General features: G+C 46.5%; 1 protein-coding gene across 1 annotated transcript in view; it reads right to left on the reverse strand.

Moving 5' to 3' along the window:
- Positions 1-17,721, reverse strand: part of DOK5 (docking protein 5) — a 136,662-nt gene that overhangs the window by 65,067 nt on the left and 53,874 nt on the right. The window contains exon 2 of the mRNA XM_008141193.3: positions 4,722-4,829. Coding sequence (XP_008139415.1) covers positions 4,722-4,829 — 108 coding nt within the window. The remainder of the gene's footprint in view (positions 1-4,721; positions 4,830-17,721) is intronic.

The following is a 17,721-nucleotide window of genomic DNA, read 5'->3' on the forward strand; positions in this document are numbered from 1 at the left end:
GCAAATAAGTACATGAGAATATGTTCAATATCAGCAGCCAGCCATTAGGGAATGCAAATTAAAATCCCAATGAGATCTCACTATCAGCAAGACTAAAATTTAAAAAAAAAAAAAAGTGACAGCACCAAAAGCTGGCGAAGATGTGGAGAAGCTGGATCCCCAAGCACTGCTGGTGGGAATGTACATGGCGCAGGCGCTTTGTAACAGTCTGACAGTTCCTCGTAAAAGCAAGCATGGAACCACCGAGTGACCCAGCAATTTCACTCTTGGGATTTTATCCCAGAGAAATAAAAATTTATATTCATACAACAATATGTACACGAATGTTCACAGCAGCTTTATCCGTAATAATAAAAAACCAAAGTACTGGGAGTCATTGAAAGAAGAGGCGATGCTATATTTCAAGATTCTGAAAAGACGGAGACAGCTATCTCCGAAGAGGACATGTCTTAGAGAAGGGAGAAACGTGTAAAAAAGAACGAGTCACTGGGAAAGATAAGCTGGCAGAATTCTCGAGAAAAGATGCTGGGACGCTGGCTCACTGGGAGGAACCGAATCCAACTTTTGCAGAAACAAGAACAACGTGTGAAGCTTGGGGTACGGGAGAGTGCCCTGGTCGCTAAGGAAGGACAGACCGACGGAACCATGAGCCTGAAAGGTCGGGCAGAACGACAAAGGTCATCATGGCCACTCTCCCCCGCAGTCAGAGGGACTTCCCTTTTACAAAGCCATTCGCGTTGATCCCATCCGTGTACAAGTCCACCTCCGATTTCGGTGGAGCGGGAAGATCCCTCCTATTCGCTCACTGCTGAAATAACCAGGGGCCAAGCGGACTTTAGTAAAGGGGACCCCAAAAGCAGCACTCAAGACTGGGTTCCTTAGAGTGAGATGTGCTTGTTCCCCGGAATATGTGCCTTAATAAAAACGGTGGCTCCACATGCAATCGCTTTGGGAAGTGCTGCCTTACGGTGGCTCTGCTGTCCTAATGGCAGGACTCCCCGAGTCTCCATAACTCCCCCCGCTGCCCCCCGAGGCCCCATACACTCCCGTGGGCTTGGCATCTCAGGAATGGGAAGGAAAAGCAGTCGCTACTAAACCGTGGCCACAGAACCCTGGTCCTCCCGGAACTCGCCTCTGCCGCACCCTCCAGCGCACAATTAGGGAAACGCTTATATTAGAGAAATTGTTGGGTGCGTCCTCTAGTCCACGGTGAATTGGATCCCACAGTGACGTGAGGAAGCTATGATGGGACCTGCCTCGGAGGTCACGTTACACAGAAGCTAAGACGCTTGAAGGAGCAAAGGCGGGGTTAGAAAGCAGGGTCCCAAACCCGGGCCCAGCAAACGCCCCACGCCACGTGCCTCGGTCTTCCTTCCACTCAGACCCCTTCCCCATTGTCCCTCAGCACAAAAAAGTAACCTATGCAGAGGAACGCTCACCCCTTCGGGTGAGTGTGAACGACTTTGATTTCCTGAGTGAAAACAGTGGACTTGTGTCTAACGAGAGGAACTATATTTAAAGCCACTGGCGCCTTCCCACGGTTGCAATTACACTTCATCAAACTCACAGCCTCTCTGACAGCTGAGTGCTGGCGGGCGCTCGGGAAGAGGTAAAGAAATGGAAAATGAACTGCTCTGCATGTGCATTATTCATATATTTACTTTCCCATTTTTGCACGAGAGCACCGTTAGCTACATGTGCAGTGAGGAAGGCACCAACTTTTAAAAGTCTACAGCCAATGTCTTGTTTTAAAACTTCTAAAAAGGATCCTATGCAAAACTGGCATTTTTTTTCCTTAGTAATATCTTTAAAAAGGAAACAAACGCAGCACCGTGTTCTCAGAAACGCTACTGATTTCCTAGAGGGAAGATATGTCTGCCTAGGTCCCACTGCCTCTGCACTGACCAAACAGCAGAGTGTATGGGCCTTCTCTCGGCCATAACTTCATTTATAGCCGAATGAACTCTGGTCACGGTGTGCTACGTATAACCCCCAGCTTATAATTATCAAGATTCATAAATTACACAGCATTTAGATTTTTTAAAAATGCATATCTCAGAATCCCTTCAGCGTTTTTATGCCCCTGAGAGATGAATACTGAATGTATCAGATCCGAAAGAACAGGAAGGATGAATCGGCTGCAGGAACTCCTCAAGGGCTTGGAGGCTTGATGTAGATAATTCTTCCCTCTAATGCTTTGAACTTTGGTTAATGGTTATTAGAGATGAAAAGGAATTGGCTTACCACATTCCTCGCAGATTTACATATTAAAGTCCAAAGCCAGCAGGTAGAAGTCTGAAATAGGGCAAGCTTGTCCTCAACCTCCCCTTGCTTGTTCCACATTCAGAGGGGAACTACCAGTCCACTTTGGTCTTCCCTTTGAGGCTGTCCCCAGAAAACTTCCCAAACCTGGCTTCCTCGCCCGTCATCACTCATCCCATTTCCTCCAAATCAAAACTCCTGTTCCTGGCTTCACATGTCTTAAGTACAGATTTTTTTTTTCTGGAAAGTGAAATAAAAGTTTAACACAAAGGCATCTATTGTATTCCATAAGTTAACAATTCCCAACAAATGCTGTACAAAGTGTCGACTGTGTGTTAGGCTCCGATAACTAATAGAGAACCACGCCTAACCCCACCCCCAAAAACCTCTACCCTTGTGGACCTTACTTTAGGGTGGTCCAGTGGTGAAGACAATAAGAATCAACCAAGTAGACACATATGTAGTGATAAGTGCTCAAGAGAAAAATAAAGGGAGATGGGAGGAGGGGGCCCAAGGACCCCAATTTAAATAATGGAGTCAAGAAATGGCTTCACTTTGAGACAATGTAAGCAATGGCCTGAGCAAAGTACCGTATTTTCCGGTGTATACGACTACTGGGCGTATAAGATTTTCCTGGGTTAAAAAGTCGTCTTATACGCCTGAAAATACGGTAAATATCTATGCAGCTTTGAGCACACGTCACTTCACCTCTAAGATGGAAATACCGTATTTTCCGGCGTATAAGACGACTTTTTAACCCAGGAAAATCTTATACGCCCAGTCGTCTTATACGCCGGAAAATACAGTAAGGCAATGAGCTCTGTGGATATTTGTGGGGACAGTATTCCAAGGAAAGGGAAAAACAAGTTCAAAGGCAGGACTGTGCTTGGCCTACCCCAGGGAAAGCAAGGGGCCCAGTGTGCCCGGAGCCGAGGCAAGTGGGATTGGGGAAGCTGAGCCGGTGATGTTAAACCGGCCACAGGGAGTCAGATTGTGAGTGTGAGTCCACGAGAAGGACTCGGTGAGGGTTTGGAGCTGGGTATTATGATGTGATTGACGTATGTTTCTAACATGCTCTAGAGGCCGTGAATTAGGCAGCCCAGGGCTGGGACCCGAGTCACTATGCATATTGACCACAGAGCCAACACCACATGCTGGTGGGTTGTGTTGGGGAAGTTTCTCTGCAATATTCCTTGCTTGTCCTCTTTCTTCTCTTAGGCATGTGTAGGTCTGCAAGCAAAGCAGAGCCCATTTATTTTTCTACATCCAGAAAGGCAGGTAGAGGGGACTGTGAAAACGCAGGTGTTTCCAGATGTATGCAGGACCCAACGAAAACAAAGAAGGACTGACAGACATCAGCAACCAGACAGAACAAGAGTCTGCTGGTATCTTAGTCTGTTCAGGCTGCTATGACAAATTACCATAGTAATGTATTGTATAAACCAAGGTGTCAACATGGGCCCTTAATCAGATGTTATGAAGTTGCCACTTTAGGAGAATTTGCATGAAAGGAAAGATTACTCATTTTCCCTCACTTAGCAAGATTTCCATGCTGATGGATCTACTGGTTTCAGAAAACATCTTAAATGGCAAGCAGCCCCCTGTAACTTCTCACCAAATGAGGATAAGAGTCTTCAATATGGAAAACCAACACAATCAAAATGTTCTATCATAAACATAAGCATGGTTCCTCCAGAGTCAAAAGAGTAGTCTTTTCCCAGCATGGGAATAACCAGAGCCTTGGGGAAAAGAAGTGATTCCACGCGCTTTTACACATTTTCACGGAAAGGGAAAACACAAAGGCTGCCGATAACAAGGACTATGAAAAACATCACCACCTGGAGGGAAAGAGGTGCCTGACTTGTGAACCCAATCAGTAAGTATACCTTGTATTACCTTAACTTTCTATTTCTGAAGAAAGCATTTTAACACACAAAAATTTATTATTTTTAGTGAGGAAGTCTCACTACTACTGCTAGGAAAACTGGACGTTTGAATTAAATTTAGTCATCAAACTTAAAGAAATAAATGAATGGGCGGGACTTCCTCCTCCTCTACCTATCACCTGTTTTCCAGCCCTCCCAGTCCCCCAAAACCTACCCTATCGCCGAATCCTCTCCTAACATTCCAAGCTTGCATGAGGGTCTATTCTGCATCAGGCACTGAGCTACGTTCCATGCGATCCAATCCTGACTCTCAAGGCTCTGTTGTTGGAAGTGGAGTCTATTATGCAAGTTGAAAATTTACAAAACAACATGGTAAGTTCTTACACTAGGGATTGGAAAACAACAATTACTTTAAACAATTAGCAAGTAGATATTACTTTAGAGATGCTTTGTGCTTGGAAAAATGATTATTTATACCTTGGTCAAATAATCAGGAGAAGTTTTCAGAGTCGATGAAACTGAGTTGCCTACTTGTGAACAGATGAACTGGAAAGCCAGAGCAATCGGTCTTACCTTATGGTAACACCTAAAATATGCAGCGCGTTCATCAGAAAATTTCTCCAGTCTCTTGGGGCCTTTGCTGGAGGCCTTCTTGAATACTAACCAGCATCGCTGATAAATCTGGAAGAAAATACAGAGGCTGGGTTCAGTATCACCATGGACTCGGGTATGATGTAATGACATTTGCATTTAAAGGTTTCCTTGTTGATGTTTTCACCTGTGAAATGACCAGAATCCATAAAAGCCATGTTGCACTGGAAAATAAAATTTAAAAAAAAAATGAACAACTGTTTCCACAATGGGCGCATTATGTCATTCTGACAATTACTGGAATCAAAAGAAAATAAATATTTGAAGGCAAATTTCTTCATGTTTTGGTAACAGTATCAGTAGAAATATTTAGCAAAAAGTCCCAGAGATAAAAATCTCAAACCACTTCAAATAATAGAAGCATTCAGGGCACATGCTCTAATTTCAAATGCAATTAAATATGGGAATCATGGGTCCGATACAGTCTAAAGACCTCATTGGTAGTTGAAAAAGAGAGAGCCTCTTAAATATCCAGAGGTATCATAAAATAATATAGTAATTAAAATAAATTCTTTTGGCTTTCACCTTGCACAGTCATTGGCCTATCAATGGCTATAACATGGAGACAAAAGTGGAAAAGTAACTCAATGGAGAAAGGTAGTCTTTTATACAAATGATATTAGAATAATTGACCACCCATAGGGGAAAACAAATACATTAATCTAAAACACCTATCTTATACAAAAAAAAAAATTAACTCAAAGTGGACTTAAATATAAAACAAAACTATAAAACTTTTCGGGAAGGAAAGGAGAAAATGTTTGGGATTAAGGTCTGGACAAAGAGTTCTTGGACTTCCTATCAGAAGCACCATCCATAAAAGACAAACTTGCCCACTGGAACCTGATCAAAACTGAAGACTGTGCTCTGTGGAAAGCCCTGTCAAGCAGATAAAAAGATAAGCTACAGCCCTGGCCGGTTTGGCTCAGTGGATGGAGCGTCGGCCTGCGGACTGAAGGGTCCCAGGTTCTATTCCGGTCAAGGGCATGTACCTTGGTTGCAGGCACTTTCCCAGTGGGGAGTGTGCAGGAGGGAGCTGATCGATGTTTCTAACTCTCTATCCCTCTCCCTTCCTCTCTGTAAAAAAATCAATAAAATATATATATAAAACATAAGCTACTGACTGGCAGAAAGTATCTGCAAACCACATATCTGACCGAGGACTAGAACCTACAGTATAGAAGGAGCTCACAAATCTCAACAGTAAAGAAACACTCCAGCCCAGTTGGCATGGCTCAGACCTATGAACCAGGAAGTCAGGGTTTGATTCCCAGTCAGAGCACATGCCCCGGTTACGGGCTCAATCCCCAGTAGGGGGCGTGCAGGAGGCAGATGATCAATGATTCTCTCTCATCATTGATGTTCTATCTCTCGCTGAAATCAATAAATATATAAATAATATTTTTAAAAGAAACACTCCAATTACAAAATGGACTAAAAAGGCATGAACAGACATTTCACCAAAGAGGAGACACAGCTGACTGAGTAGCTCATGAAAAGACATTCCACATCATTAGCCATCAGGGAAATGTTAATTAAAACCACAATGACATAGCATTATACCCCAATCAGACTGGTTAAAATAAATAACAACAATAATAATAATACCACCACCACCAAATGCTGACAGGGGTGCAGAGAAACTGGATCACTCATACATGTAAACTGGGACAGCCACTCTGAACGACTGTTTCTTTAAAAAAATAACTAAGCAGCATACGACCAGCAGTAGCACTCTTAGGAATCAATCCCAGAGAAACGCAAACTCCCCACAAATCTGAACAGGAATGTTCCTAGATGCTTTATTTCTATCCATGCAAAACTGGAAGCAACACACATACCCTTTAATAGGAAAATGGTTTATATCCATATCACGCAGTATTATCTATATATATATAAAGTCAGCAACCAGAGCGCCATAATGACCAGAACACTGAACAGCTGGTCGCTATAACGCCCACTGCAGCCCCTCCCCCCCCAGCTGGCCCCACCCACAATGGGCCCAGCCAGCTCTGCCCCTAATTGGCCTCCCCACATCATTCGGGGGTGGGGTTGACTAGCCAACCTCCCACAACTCCTCCCCTGGCTGCTGACCCCCAATCAGCCCCCCCACCCCATTTGGGGGTAGGGCCAGCCAGCCCACCACCCACAGCCTCTCCCCACAGCTGGCCCCACCCCCAATTGGCCCCCCAACCCAATTGGGGGTGGGGCTCGCCGGCCAATCGCCCTCGGCCCCTCCCCCCAAGCTGGCCCGGCCCTGATCGAGCCCCGACCGGGGTGGGCCAGCCGGCCAACCTCCCACTGTCTCCTCCTCCCAACAGGCCCAGCCCCAATCTGCCCCGATTGGGGCCGGGCTGGCCGGACCCCACCCATGCATGAATTCGTGGACTGGGCCTCTAGTCTATATATATAAAACCCTAATATGCTAACAGACCAAAGTGGGGATCAACTGAACAACAGGTCGCTATGACGTGCGCTGACCACCAGGGAGCGCGCAGGGAACATGGTAGGCGTTGGCAGCAGCAGCAGAGCTCGGAACATGACCAGCTCCGGCTGCGGGAGGATGGTGCAACAGGTGAGCGGGGGCGCCAGACCAAGGCGGGGCACCAGTCGCTGTCATTGGGGTGAGCCTCTGGTGCTTACTGAAAATTCTTTGCTCCTGAATGCCATGGTCCCGCCAGGCCCTCACATCTGTTACCAGCACCAGCACCGCTCACACCCGCTGCTGTCACCCGGCGCTGGCCCAGATTGCTTGGCGCCGTCAGCAGGTTCGAGCGGCAGCTGCAGCCCCAATCACCCCTGAGGGCTTCTCTACCTCCCCCTACTCGTGAGGAGCGATCAGGGCCAGCAGCAGCCTCTCACACCCACAGCCGGTGCCAGAGCCACTACTTGCACCCACTGCTGGCACCCAGCGCCAGTCCCAATCACTCGGTGCCATCAGCAGGTGCAAGTGGCGGCTGTGGGCCCCAATTGCCCCTGCGGGTTTCTCCACCTCCCTCTGCTCCTGAGGGGCAATCGGGGCAGCAGCTGCCACCGCTTGCACCTGCTGATGGCACCAGCCCCACTTGCTGCTGGTGCCAGCCCCAATCGCTCCACGCCATCAGCGGGTGCGAGCGGGGCCGGCACCATCAGCGCGTGGGAGCGGGGCTGCGAGCAGACGGGACCAGGAGCTGTGGTGGGCGGGGGCACGGAGGATGGGCCAAGACCTGCCCCTGTGCCCACTGCAGCCTTTCGCCCACAGTTCCTTTCAAGGTGCATGAATTGATGCACTGGGCCCCTAGTTTAGCTATAAAAACAAATGAACTATTAATACTGCAGCAATTCAAATGAGTCTTCAGAGAATTATGCTGGGGGGTGGGAGGGAAAAAAACCCAAAGGAAGGCTGCTTACTGTATGTATACGTGCATTTATAGAATTCTTGAAATGACAAAAGTTTAGAAAACAAGAGTAGTGGTTATTAGGAGTTACGGATTAGGGGGCAGAAGGATGTGTCTATAAAAGGGTAACATGAGGAATCCTTGCAGTGAGGGGATTGTCCTGTACCTTGACTGTTTTGTTTTTGTTTTAATATTTTTATTGGTTTCAGAGAGGAAGGGAGAGAGAGAAACATCAATGATGAGAGAGAATCATTGATTGACCGCCAATGGGGATCAAGCCCGCAACCTGGGCATATGCTCTGATGGGGAACTGAACCGTGACCTCCTGGTTCATAGGTCGATGCTCAACCACTGAGCCACTACAGTTGGACTGCCTTGACTGTTTTAATGCCAATATCCTGGTTATAATATGCACTGTGATGTTGCTACCACCAGGGAAACTGGGTAAAGGTTCAGAATCTTTGGGTAATATTTATTACCACTGAATGTGAATCTACAGTTACCTCAAAATAAAACACTCAAAAAAAAAAATTTAGGTGAAAAAATGTAGAGAAATTTAACCAGGATCTTAAAATTAGAGCCAAAGCTAATGACAGTCGTCTACACTCTTCACCAGCCCTACTTGTCCTGCTGTCAGACCACAGTCTAATTAGCCACTAGACCAAGTAACAAGAAGTCAAGTTGCAAGAACCATGGGTAAGAGTTCAATCACCCCTTTTAGGATAAGGACTCAACCACGAAAAGGAACATTCTCGGTACTGTGGTTGGCAAAAAGAAGTCTTACCAACATCTCTCTTATGTCTGAATAACAGGCTCCCTTAAAATCTGACAATCACAGGAGGACTGCAATTACAGTGGGAATGACTGTCACTCTGATTGTTCAAATAAAAGGTGTGGAAATGGGTTTTTCACTGTCTTTCTATTATTGGCAACTACTTTCTTTTGTACATGCCCCAGAAAATGTGTTAGAAATCGAGCATGCCAAAGGTATGCGAAAAATATGCCACTACTGAAAAAAAAAAAAATATTGTCACTGAGTTAGGTAGTTTAAATTTGCTAATTATGCCTCAATTTTTAGACCCAATCTTGAATGATAGCATTTCTAACCTTTTTGGTTGTTGTTCATTTTCTCTACAATTAATCCAGTATTTGCCTGGCTTATGTCCAAAGGCTGTTGAGTGCAAGCTGACAATTGCTCAATTTCAGTAAGTCTAATGATTTCCATGCACCCATCTGTATTAAGTTTAGGGGATTTTTGTTTCTCTTTTTGGTTTGTGTTTCTTTTGGGTTGTTTTTTTTTAAATAGTGGGGACAAAATTGCAATGTTATAATACAATAACTGCAAACGTACTATCATACACATTCACATGCGACATTGCTTGTAACCATTGGCCGGGAAGTCAGTATGGAGTAGCTGAAAACATTAGTTCATCAGGAGATAAAGCAAACCAAAATCTGGGTTATGCAAAAGCAGTTCAAAATATACAAACACATAGTACAAAACTCGACAGCGCAAAGTTCAGAGGGACGACTGCTGTCAACGCATCCCTTTATTCTGTCACACGTCACACATCAGCGACTCTCGGAGTTGGCCCCACATCGCTCAAGGTAATCATAAAACGTGCATATTCCTAGAGATGAGCCAAGTCTACTGAATCACAGCCTCTTGGGGTGGAGCCAGACACATCCGCTCTTGAACCCATTTCCCAAGTGTTCTGTTTGTAATTTGCAAGCCCATCCATAAATATTCATAACGACTTTCAGACAATACAGCGCTTCCCTCTGGGGCTGCCCACACAGAGCTCCCCAACCCAACAACACTCCAGAATGAGGGCCTCCGGGGTGTGCTTTCCCACAAGTGGCCCCAGGGGCAGGTGAGGGGCGGCCTGAGTGGGAGAGAGGCATTGATGGTGAGACGTTAATCTGCTCAGTAAACTCCCAATTTCAACTGCCGTGCACTTTCTGTCCTAAGAACAGGAGAAAAGCCACGCAGGGCCAAAGGATTAAAATCGTATCTTGATGTGGGCTACAGGACTGAAACTCAGAGACACAGACAGACAACAGTGTGGTGGTTACCAAAGGGAAGGTGAGGTGGTGGGGGGAGGTTAGTAACGGATAAAGGGGGTCAAACATAAGATGATGGAAGATGACTTAACTTTGGGTGGTGGGCACACAATGCAATATACAGGTCTGTATACTCTAAATGTACACTCAAAACTTATATGACCCTATTAACCATAATCATCCATTAAGTTTAATTTTTTAAAAATCCTAAGTATGTCAGGAGTGTTTAGAGAAAATGAAACAGGACACAGGACTCAGTGAACATGGTAACACATGGAGACTAGATGGTTAACGCTGACATTGTTAAAAGGTTAAAAGAATGACAATTTGAGAATAATGCCATTCACTTAATTGTTCAGCATAGTACTTTTTCTTAAAATTCATTCATTCAATCATCTCCTTCCTATTTTAAACAACATATGATTTTCAATTAACAATTTCCTTTCAATAGAGTTTTTAACTAAAATTTTTTAATCCTGGACAATAGGAAAGAGCAGTGTCACTGGCCACAAAGAGTAGGTGACCCTCACAATAAATACGCTGCTAGAGAATTTGATGATAATAATTTTCATGTTGAAAAATCCCACCTCCTCCTATGCACCAGGGTTTCTCAGTCTTGGCACTACTGACATTTTAGGCAACATAATTTTGTGTAGTGGGGGACTGTCGTGCACACTGTGGGATGTAGGATGCTTACTAGCTCATGGCCTCTACCCCAAATGCCAGGAACAAGCTCCCCCAACTTCACTGACAACCAAAATTGTCTGCAGAGGCTGCCAAGCGTCCCCCATAGGCAAAGTCGGAACCCCTGCTGAAGGTGAATGCACCATCAGGTAGCTGAGGTTGCGCATTTCAAGAACATGCGGATTTTATGAAGATCTTCCAAGGCCCAGATTCGGATAAGCCCATCCACACAAGCCACTGGGGAAGCTAAGACGGATAAGCTCATCGCCCAGTCCTGACATCCTAGTGGGTAATGCCAGCTTTAGTGCTTACGAGAAAATGTGCCTATAGCCCTGGCTGGTTTGGCTCAATGGATAGAGCGTCGGCCTGGGGACTGAAGAGTCCCAGGTTCAATTCCGATCAAGGGCACATACTGGTTGCGGCTTGATTCCAGGCTCTGGTCAGGGGTACATGTGGGAGGTAACCAATCAATGTGTCTCTCTCATATCGATGTTTCTCTCTGTCTCTCCCCCTCCTTTCCACTCTCTCTAAAAATCAATGGGAAAATATCCTCAGATGAGGAGTAACAAAACAAAACAAAAAAATGCTCCTTATGTATGTATTCTGTTGCTGCTGGTGGTGGTTTTATTATACCTCATTTTTTCAGTCTTAAATTGTCACCAATCCTTAAATGATTCGACTATTTTTTTCACCGTCTTTTCTTTCTTTAAAACTTAATATCCTGAATACTTGCTTGGCTCTGGTTTCAAAGGCCTGACATTTTCACTAGCTGCTTTTCCTCACAAAGAACATTCTGGTAAATTCACCAAGATGTCCAGTGCCAAGAAGCAGCTGGAACCATTGAGAATTTGTTCAGAGTTGCTAATTTAATTAGCAGTGCACCCCAATATGAACAACAGTCACAAATTAAACTTCCAGAGGGTGCATGACAGCTATGAAGGCGACAGGAAGCAAGTTTTAATCACGAAACTCTTGCTAAAATAAAATTACATACTGTCTCTACGTCAGCTCAAGAAAAGAGGAAAGCTAAGTCAGATGTGACCATTTAGGTCTTTCGATCTATTCCAAGAGTCAGCACACTTTTTCTGTAAAGAGCCAGATACCAAATATTTTATCTTTGATGACACTGGTCTTTGTTGCAACTACCAAACTTCAGGAAGCAGCTATAGAATACATGTGCGTGCGAATGCTATTCCTGTCTTCTAATAAAACTATTTAAAATCAGGCACAGGGCCAGAGGTGGGCCACAGGCCATAATTTGCCAACCTGTGGTCTAAAGTCTTAAGTCTCAACTGTTTAAACTCAGGTCACCTTTTGATGAACATAAAAATCAGTGTGACATGTCCCTCAGAGGGGGGTGGGGGGGTGAGGGGGGTGATGAGGAAGAAATATACCCCAGGTGAAAATCCCACATCTTCCCACAAGTTGTACTTCAATAAAATTATATTAAAACTAGAGGCCCAGTGCACGAAATTCGTGCACGGGGGGTGGGGGTGGGGAGGGTGTCCCCTCAGCCCAGCCTGCACCCTCTCCAATCCAAGACCCCTCAGAGGATGTCCAACTGCTGGTTTTGGCCCAATCGTGCCAAAAGCAGCAGTTGGACATCCCTCTCACAATCCTGGACAGCTGGCTCCTAACTGCTCACCTGCCTGCCTGCCTGATCGCCCCTAACTGACCCCCTGCCAGCCTGATCGCGCATAACTGCGCCCCCCCCCCCACGCCGCCAGCCTGGTCGCCTCCAACTGCACCCCCTGCCGGCCTGGTTGCCCCCAACTGCCCCCCCTCTGCCAGCCTGGTCGCCCCCAACTGCTCCCTCTGCTGGCCTGGTTGCCCCTCATTGCCCCCGCTGCTGGCCTGGTCGCCCCACGCAGCCTGCTGGTCAGTCATTTGGTAGTCTCTCGCTAACCTCCCTGCCAGCCTTGTTGCTCCACACAGCCTGCTGTTCAGTTGTTACTATGAGGGCGTGGTGATCAATTTGCATATCACCCTATTATTAGTATAGATGTTGGCCCTGGATGGTTTTTCTCAGTGGTTAGAGCGTCAGCCCCAGGACCAAAGGGTCAAGGGTTCGATTCCAGATCAGGGCATGTACCTCTGTTGCAAGTTCCACCCCCTGCCCCAGTCAGGGTGCGTGTGGGAGGCAACCAGTTGTGTCACTCTCACATGGATGGATATCTCTCTCTCTCCCCCTCCTCCCTCCCTTCCACTCTCAGATCAACGGAAAAAATATCCTCGGGTGAGGATTAAAAAAAATGTTGGCCTAAGCCTTGTAGCCCCTCCACCGCATTTCACCCCCCACCCCCGTCCCCACTGCGGGGAATCGCCGCTCCACCCCAATGCTGATGCTTTCCTGAGGAGCTCGTGCACCTGCAGACATCAGCATCCCACCTGTGCCCTTGGATATAATTAGCTTTTTAGAGCTGTCTTATTCTCCAAAGTCAAGGTGCACTTGGAAGAAAAGGGAGCTTGGGACTGTTTCCATTTGGTCGGCATCCCCTTTCTCTACTCAGAGAGTAGGAGCATTCGCCCCGACTCTAAAGATACACCCTCAGCCATACACTGGCAATGCTGTTAGCCTCGCTTCTCACGCCCTGCCTTCACCTACTCCTGAACATGTCATACTCGCCTCAGCTGGGCAGGAAGAATGCTGAGCCGGTGAGGTGCCTTAGCCCATTAACCCTTCCAACAACCCTAGGGGGCAGGCGCCACCATTATCCCCGCTTTCCAATGAGGAAATACAGCCAGCCACAGGGCGGTTGTTCACCAAGCATGACTCAAGGACACGAAGCTCGGGGGAATGAGCCAGGACTCTGACCTCGGACTGCCTGGCTCTGGGGAGCAAGCTCTTACCCATCATCCCAGGATTTTCCCAGAAAACTGGACTGCTAGGGATGCACACGGATACGCTGAGCACCGAGCCGTCTGTAAGAGCTTTATTTTCATACTTAACATAAATCTAAAAAGAGGCATTTCGTTGTAACCATATGCTCTTTCATCTGGACAACGGCTTACAGCCAAGCCAGTTCAGTGTGACATTTCCATTTGTGAGTTCGGTTCCCTGGCCCCACGTGCCGACTGCACGGGAGGGTTTAGCGGAGGATTTCTGAAAGTGGAGTCTGAAGACCCCGTCCAGGACTGCAGGGCGTCTTAGCAATCTGCAAGGAGTGTCTGCGTTTACAACAGTTCCACACTCTCTGTCCTTAAGTGACGAAGTATTCAGTGTCCTCCCCTCAGGTCCAGAAACCCAATCGTGCCTAGTGTTTCTAACGACATCGGGAGATATCTCCTGCAACTTAGTTTTGCTTGGCCTGCCTGGGGACCTGCAGCCTCTGGTTCTTATTTGTTATGACTGCAGTAAAGTCTGGCTACTGTCTGCCTGCGGGCATGGGGTGGGGGCCACTCGCTGGGGCGGACTGGTCACTTCTGGAACACCCAGCCCACCTTGGCTCCCGGTGCCTGGCCAGAGCTCCAGCGCCTCCCAGAGCCGTGCGTTCCTCTGTTACTCTGAGACCCTACACCACAGCCAGGGCACCGCATGACGATGGCTGGAAGTAAAGGGCAGGAGACTCTAACAGAGGAGAAACGGGAGATAAAAATGAGTCCAGAAGCTAGTTCCCCCCCGTCTGCCACCGTCTGCACATGCTTCCCTTCCCAATTTCGGAATCTTCCCTGGTTGACCTCTGAGACGGAGAGGCTATAACTTTCTGTTCCTAAGAGTGACACTGTCATTGTGGGGTTTTAGAAGGCGACAGATGGAGAATAGAAAAGGAGGAGACCTTGGGCATCCTTGAATCGTAACTCGTCGGCTGCTACCGACTGCACTTACCAAAATAATGAGCTGGTTCAGAATCTATATTTTATGAAGGAAAAAAAAAATCGTTTTAATGAGCCAACAACATGATTCCAGGCCCATCATTTACACAGTATACCTTTCATTTGCAAGGAAAGAAATGCTAATTTGAGGAAGGGTTCACAAATAGGTAGCAAGGTGCATTTTAAACTCACTGCAGGTAAAAAATACCAGGAAAAAATGAGATAATTAATCATAAAATAAAATTTTCATAAAGAGGATTAAAAATTCGTAAAAGCCCCCACAGGCAATAAAGTGGCTAACGTCAGTCTTTTGCTGATGGTGAAGTAAATTAGGACAACCTTTCTTGAGGCAGAATTATGTCTACCCTTTGACCTGGAAATATTAATTCTTAGAAACTTGCCCCTGAGGGAATAATTAAGGAACTATGCAAACATATGGGAAAAGGGTTTTTCAGCATAAAAACTGGAAACATTTTAAATGTTCCAGGCAACTAATTTAATTAATTCTGGCATACCTGTACACTGGAAATTGCCATCATTAAAAATGACGTTGTAAAATAATATTGATACCACAGAAAATGCTACTAGTAAATTATCAAGCATAAAAGGTAGGTTGTCCCGCTTTTAAATCAGTTTTTACTTCATTATAAACTAGAGGCCCGGTGCACAAAATTCATGCACAAGTGGGGTGGAGGTGGGGGGGTTCCTCAGCCCGGCCTGCACCCTCTCGCAGTCCAGGACCCCTCAGGGGATGTCCGCCTGCTGGCTTAGGCCCGCTCCCGGGGATCAGGCCTAAACTGGCAGACAGACATCCCTCTCGCAGTCCGGGACCCCTTGCTCCTTACCACCCGCCTGCTCGCTGCTCCTTAGCGCTTCAGTGGAGGCAGGAGAGGCTCCCACCACTGCCACTGCGCTCACCAGCCACGAGCCCGGCTTCTGGCTGAGCAGTCCCCCTGTGGGAGCGCACTGAGTACCAGGGAGCAACTCCTGCGTTAAGCGTCTGTCCCCTGGTGGTCAGTGCACATCATAGCAGCTGGTCATTCTGGTCATTCTGCCATAACGGTCGCTTAGGCTTTTATTATATAGATTATATAGATGCTCATTCAATAGATATGGCTCAGTAGCTCATACAAAGGGTGTGAGCTATATTCCATCCTTCCACACCAGCCCTTATTCACACATACACACACATGCCCACACATGCCCACAGCGTGGAGAGGGCCCTCACTGAAGAGAAGTTACGTGTCCGTTCCTTTCACACTTATGGGTGAAATCTGTGCTTTGACTGGAAAACTATGCATTCTCTAGCACACACTGCCAAGGTGAGCTATTCTCAAGTCTAAATTGTTGATAACGCCTAAAAATGCAAAATGATTCTAGTCCATAAAGATGCAATTCTGATCCTTTCAGTACAGGTTCCCTTGACTTCCCTCCCCATGGAGCTCTTCCGCCTCCTTTGGGCAGAATCTATGAGCATGGGTCCCTCTGATTGCCCTTTGATCTGGTGATATCATTCTGCTTTGTTCTCTCATTTAACCAATGAGTTAAGTAGAATCTTTGACGTGTGCATTTTACATCTTTATGTCATGATTTTACCTGTTTTTGAAAATTCTCTTTTAACATGTGCAACTATCCCCAAAGCCTGTGTTTTTTACCTTCTAGTTAAGCCAGAAGCATCCTTCCTTCTTTGCTGGGGACTGGCACCCTAATCTGAGCCACCTCCTGACTTTTGGAGTGTTCCTGCCTTCAATCTGTGTCCATCAGTACACGCGGGGTGATGTTTACAATCTGACCACATCAGTCCACTGTTTAAAACATGTCTGCGGCAGCCTTTTGCCTTTAGGGTAAAAACTAAAGCCACGAGAAGACATTCCAGAACCTGCAAGAACGTGTCCCTCCCCACCATCTTAGCCTTGTTTTGCTGCTTTCTTCATTTCTAAATACACAAGTATGCATTGGTTAGTAATGCTCAAACAAGGAACATGTTATTGTGCAAAATTCTCATGGAATCAGTATCTTTCAAGGACTGTTCTTGCTGCCGCCAGGGCTAAACACAAGCACATTTCCTCCCACTGTGTAAGTTCTTCTAGCTGGGCTAACAGTCCAACTAACAGACACGGATTAACAGGAGAAAACCACGTTTACATATGTGTGTATGGGGCATGCACATAAGCAGGAAAATCGCAAAGACATTGAGGCAACACTGGGAATATAAGTCATTTTGGACAAAGGAAGGGAAGGGGGTGATGAGATTTCAAAGAAAATGGGCCTTTTGCAGGTAGTTGAAGGAAAGCAGAACATATATGGCAGGCGAATCCTTGCCTCAATGGGCGATCCAGCCACCAGGCCCCTGCCTGGCGCCGTCCTGTCTACCATCCTAAACTCAGGTCAGGCTAAAGGGAATAAGCTAAGATTTCTTTCCTGGAGCAGGTCTTTCCATCTGAATCTCTTAAGCAAGAAAGGGAGAAGGTCAAAGATTCTTTCTGAGTTTTTTATTTCTTAGAAACCAGCTTAAGATCGATATCTCAAAAGGCAGCTTGAGGGTTTGGGCCCACACCAACGCACACAGAAGATCCTTCTCTGGTCGGTGCAAAGCTGACCAGCGTGGAGAGGGCCCTCACTGAAGAGAAGTTACGTGTCCGTTCCTTTCTCTCTCCAATGCCCTCTGTTCTCCAGGTCTCCACGCCAGAGGAGGAGGGGTGAGGGACAGGACTGTGTAAAGCAGCCCTAGCCGGTTTGGCTCAGTGGATAGAGCATCAGCCTGCCGACTAAAGGGACCCAGGTTTGATTCTGGCCAAGGGCACATGCCCGGGTTGCGGGCTCGATACCCCCCCAGGAAGGGGACATGCAGGAGGCAGCCAATCAGTGATTCTCTCTCATCATTGATGTTTCTATCCCTATCTCTCTCCCTTCCTCTCTGAAATCAATAATATATATATAAAAGAACTGCGTAAAGCAGTAATATAGGGTGTCCCCCAAAATGT

This window comes from Eptesicus fuscus, chromosome 12, assembly GCF_027574615.1.
Source record: "Eptesicus fuscus isolate TK198812 chromosome 12, DD_ASM_mEF_20220401, whole genome shotgun sequence".
NCBI lineage: Eukaryota > Metazoa > Chordata > Mammalia > Chiroptera > Vespertilionidae > Eptesicus > Eptesicus fuscus.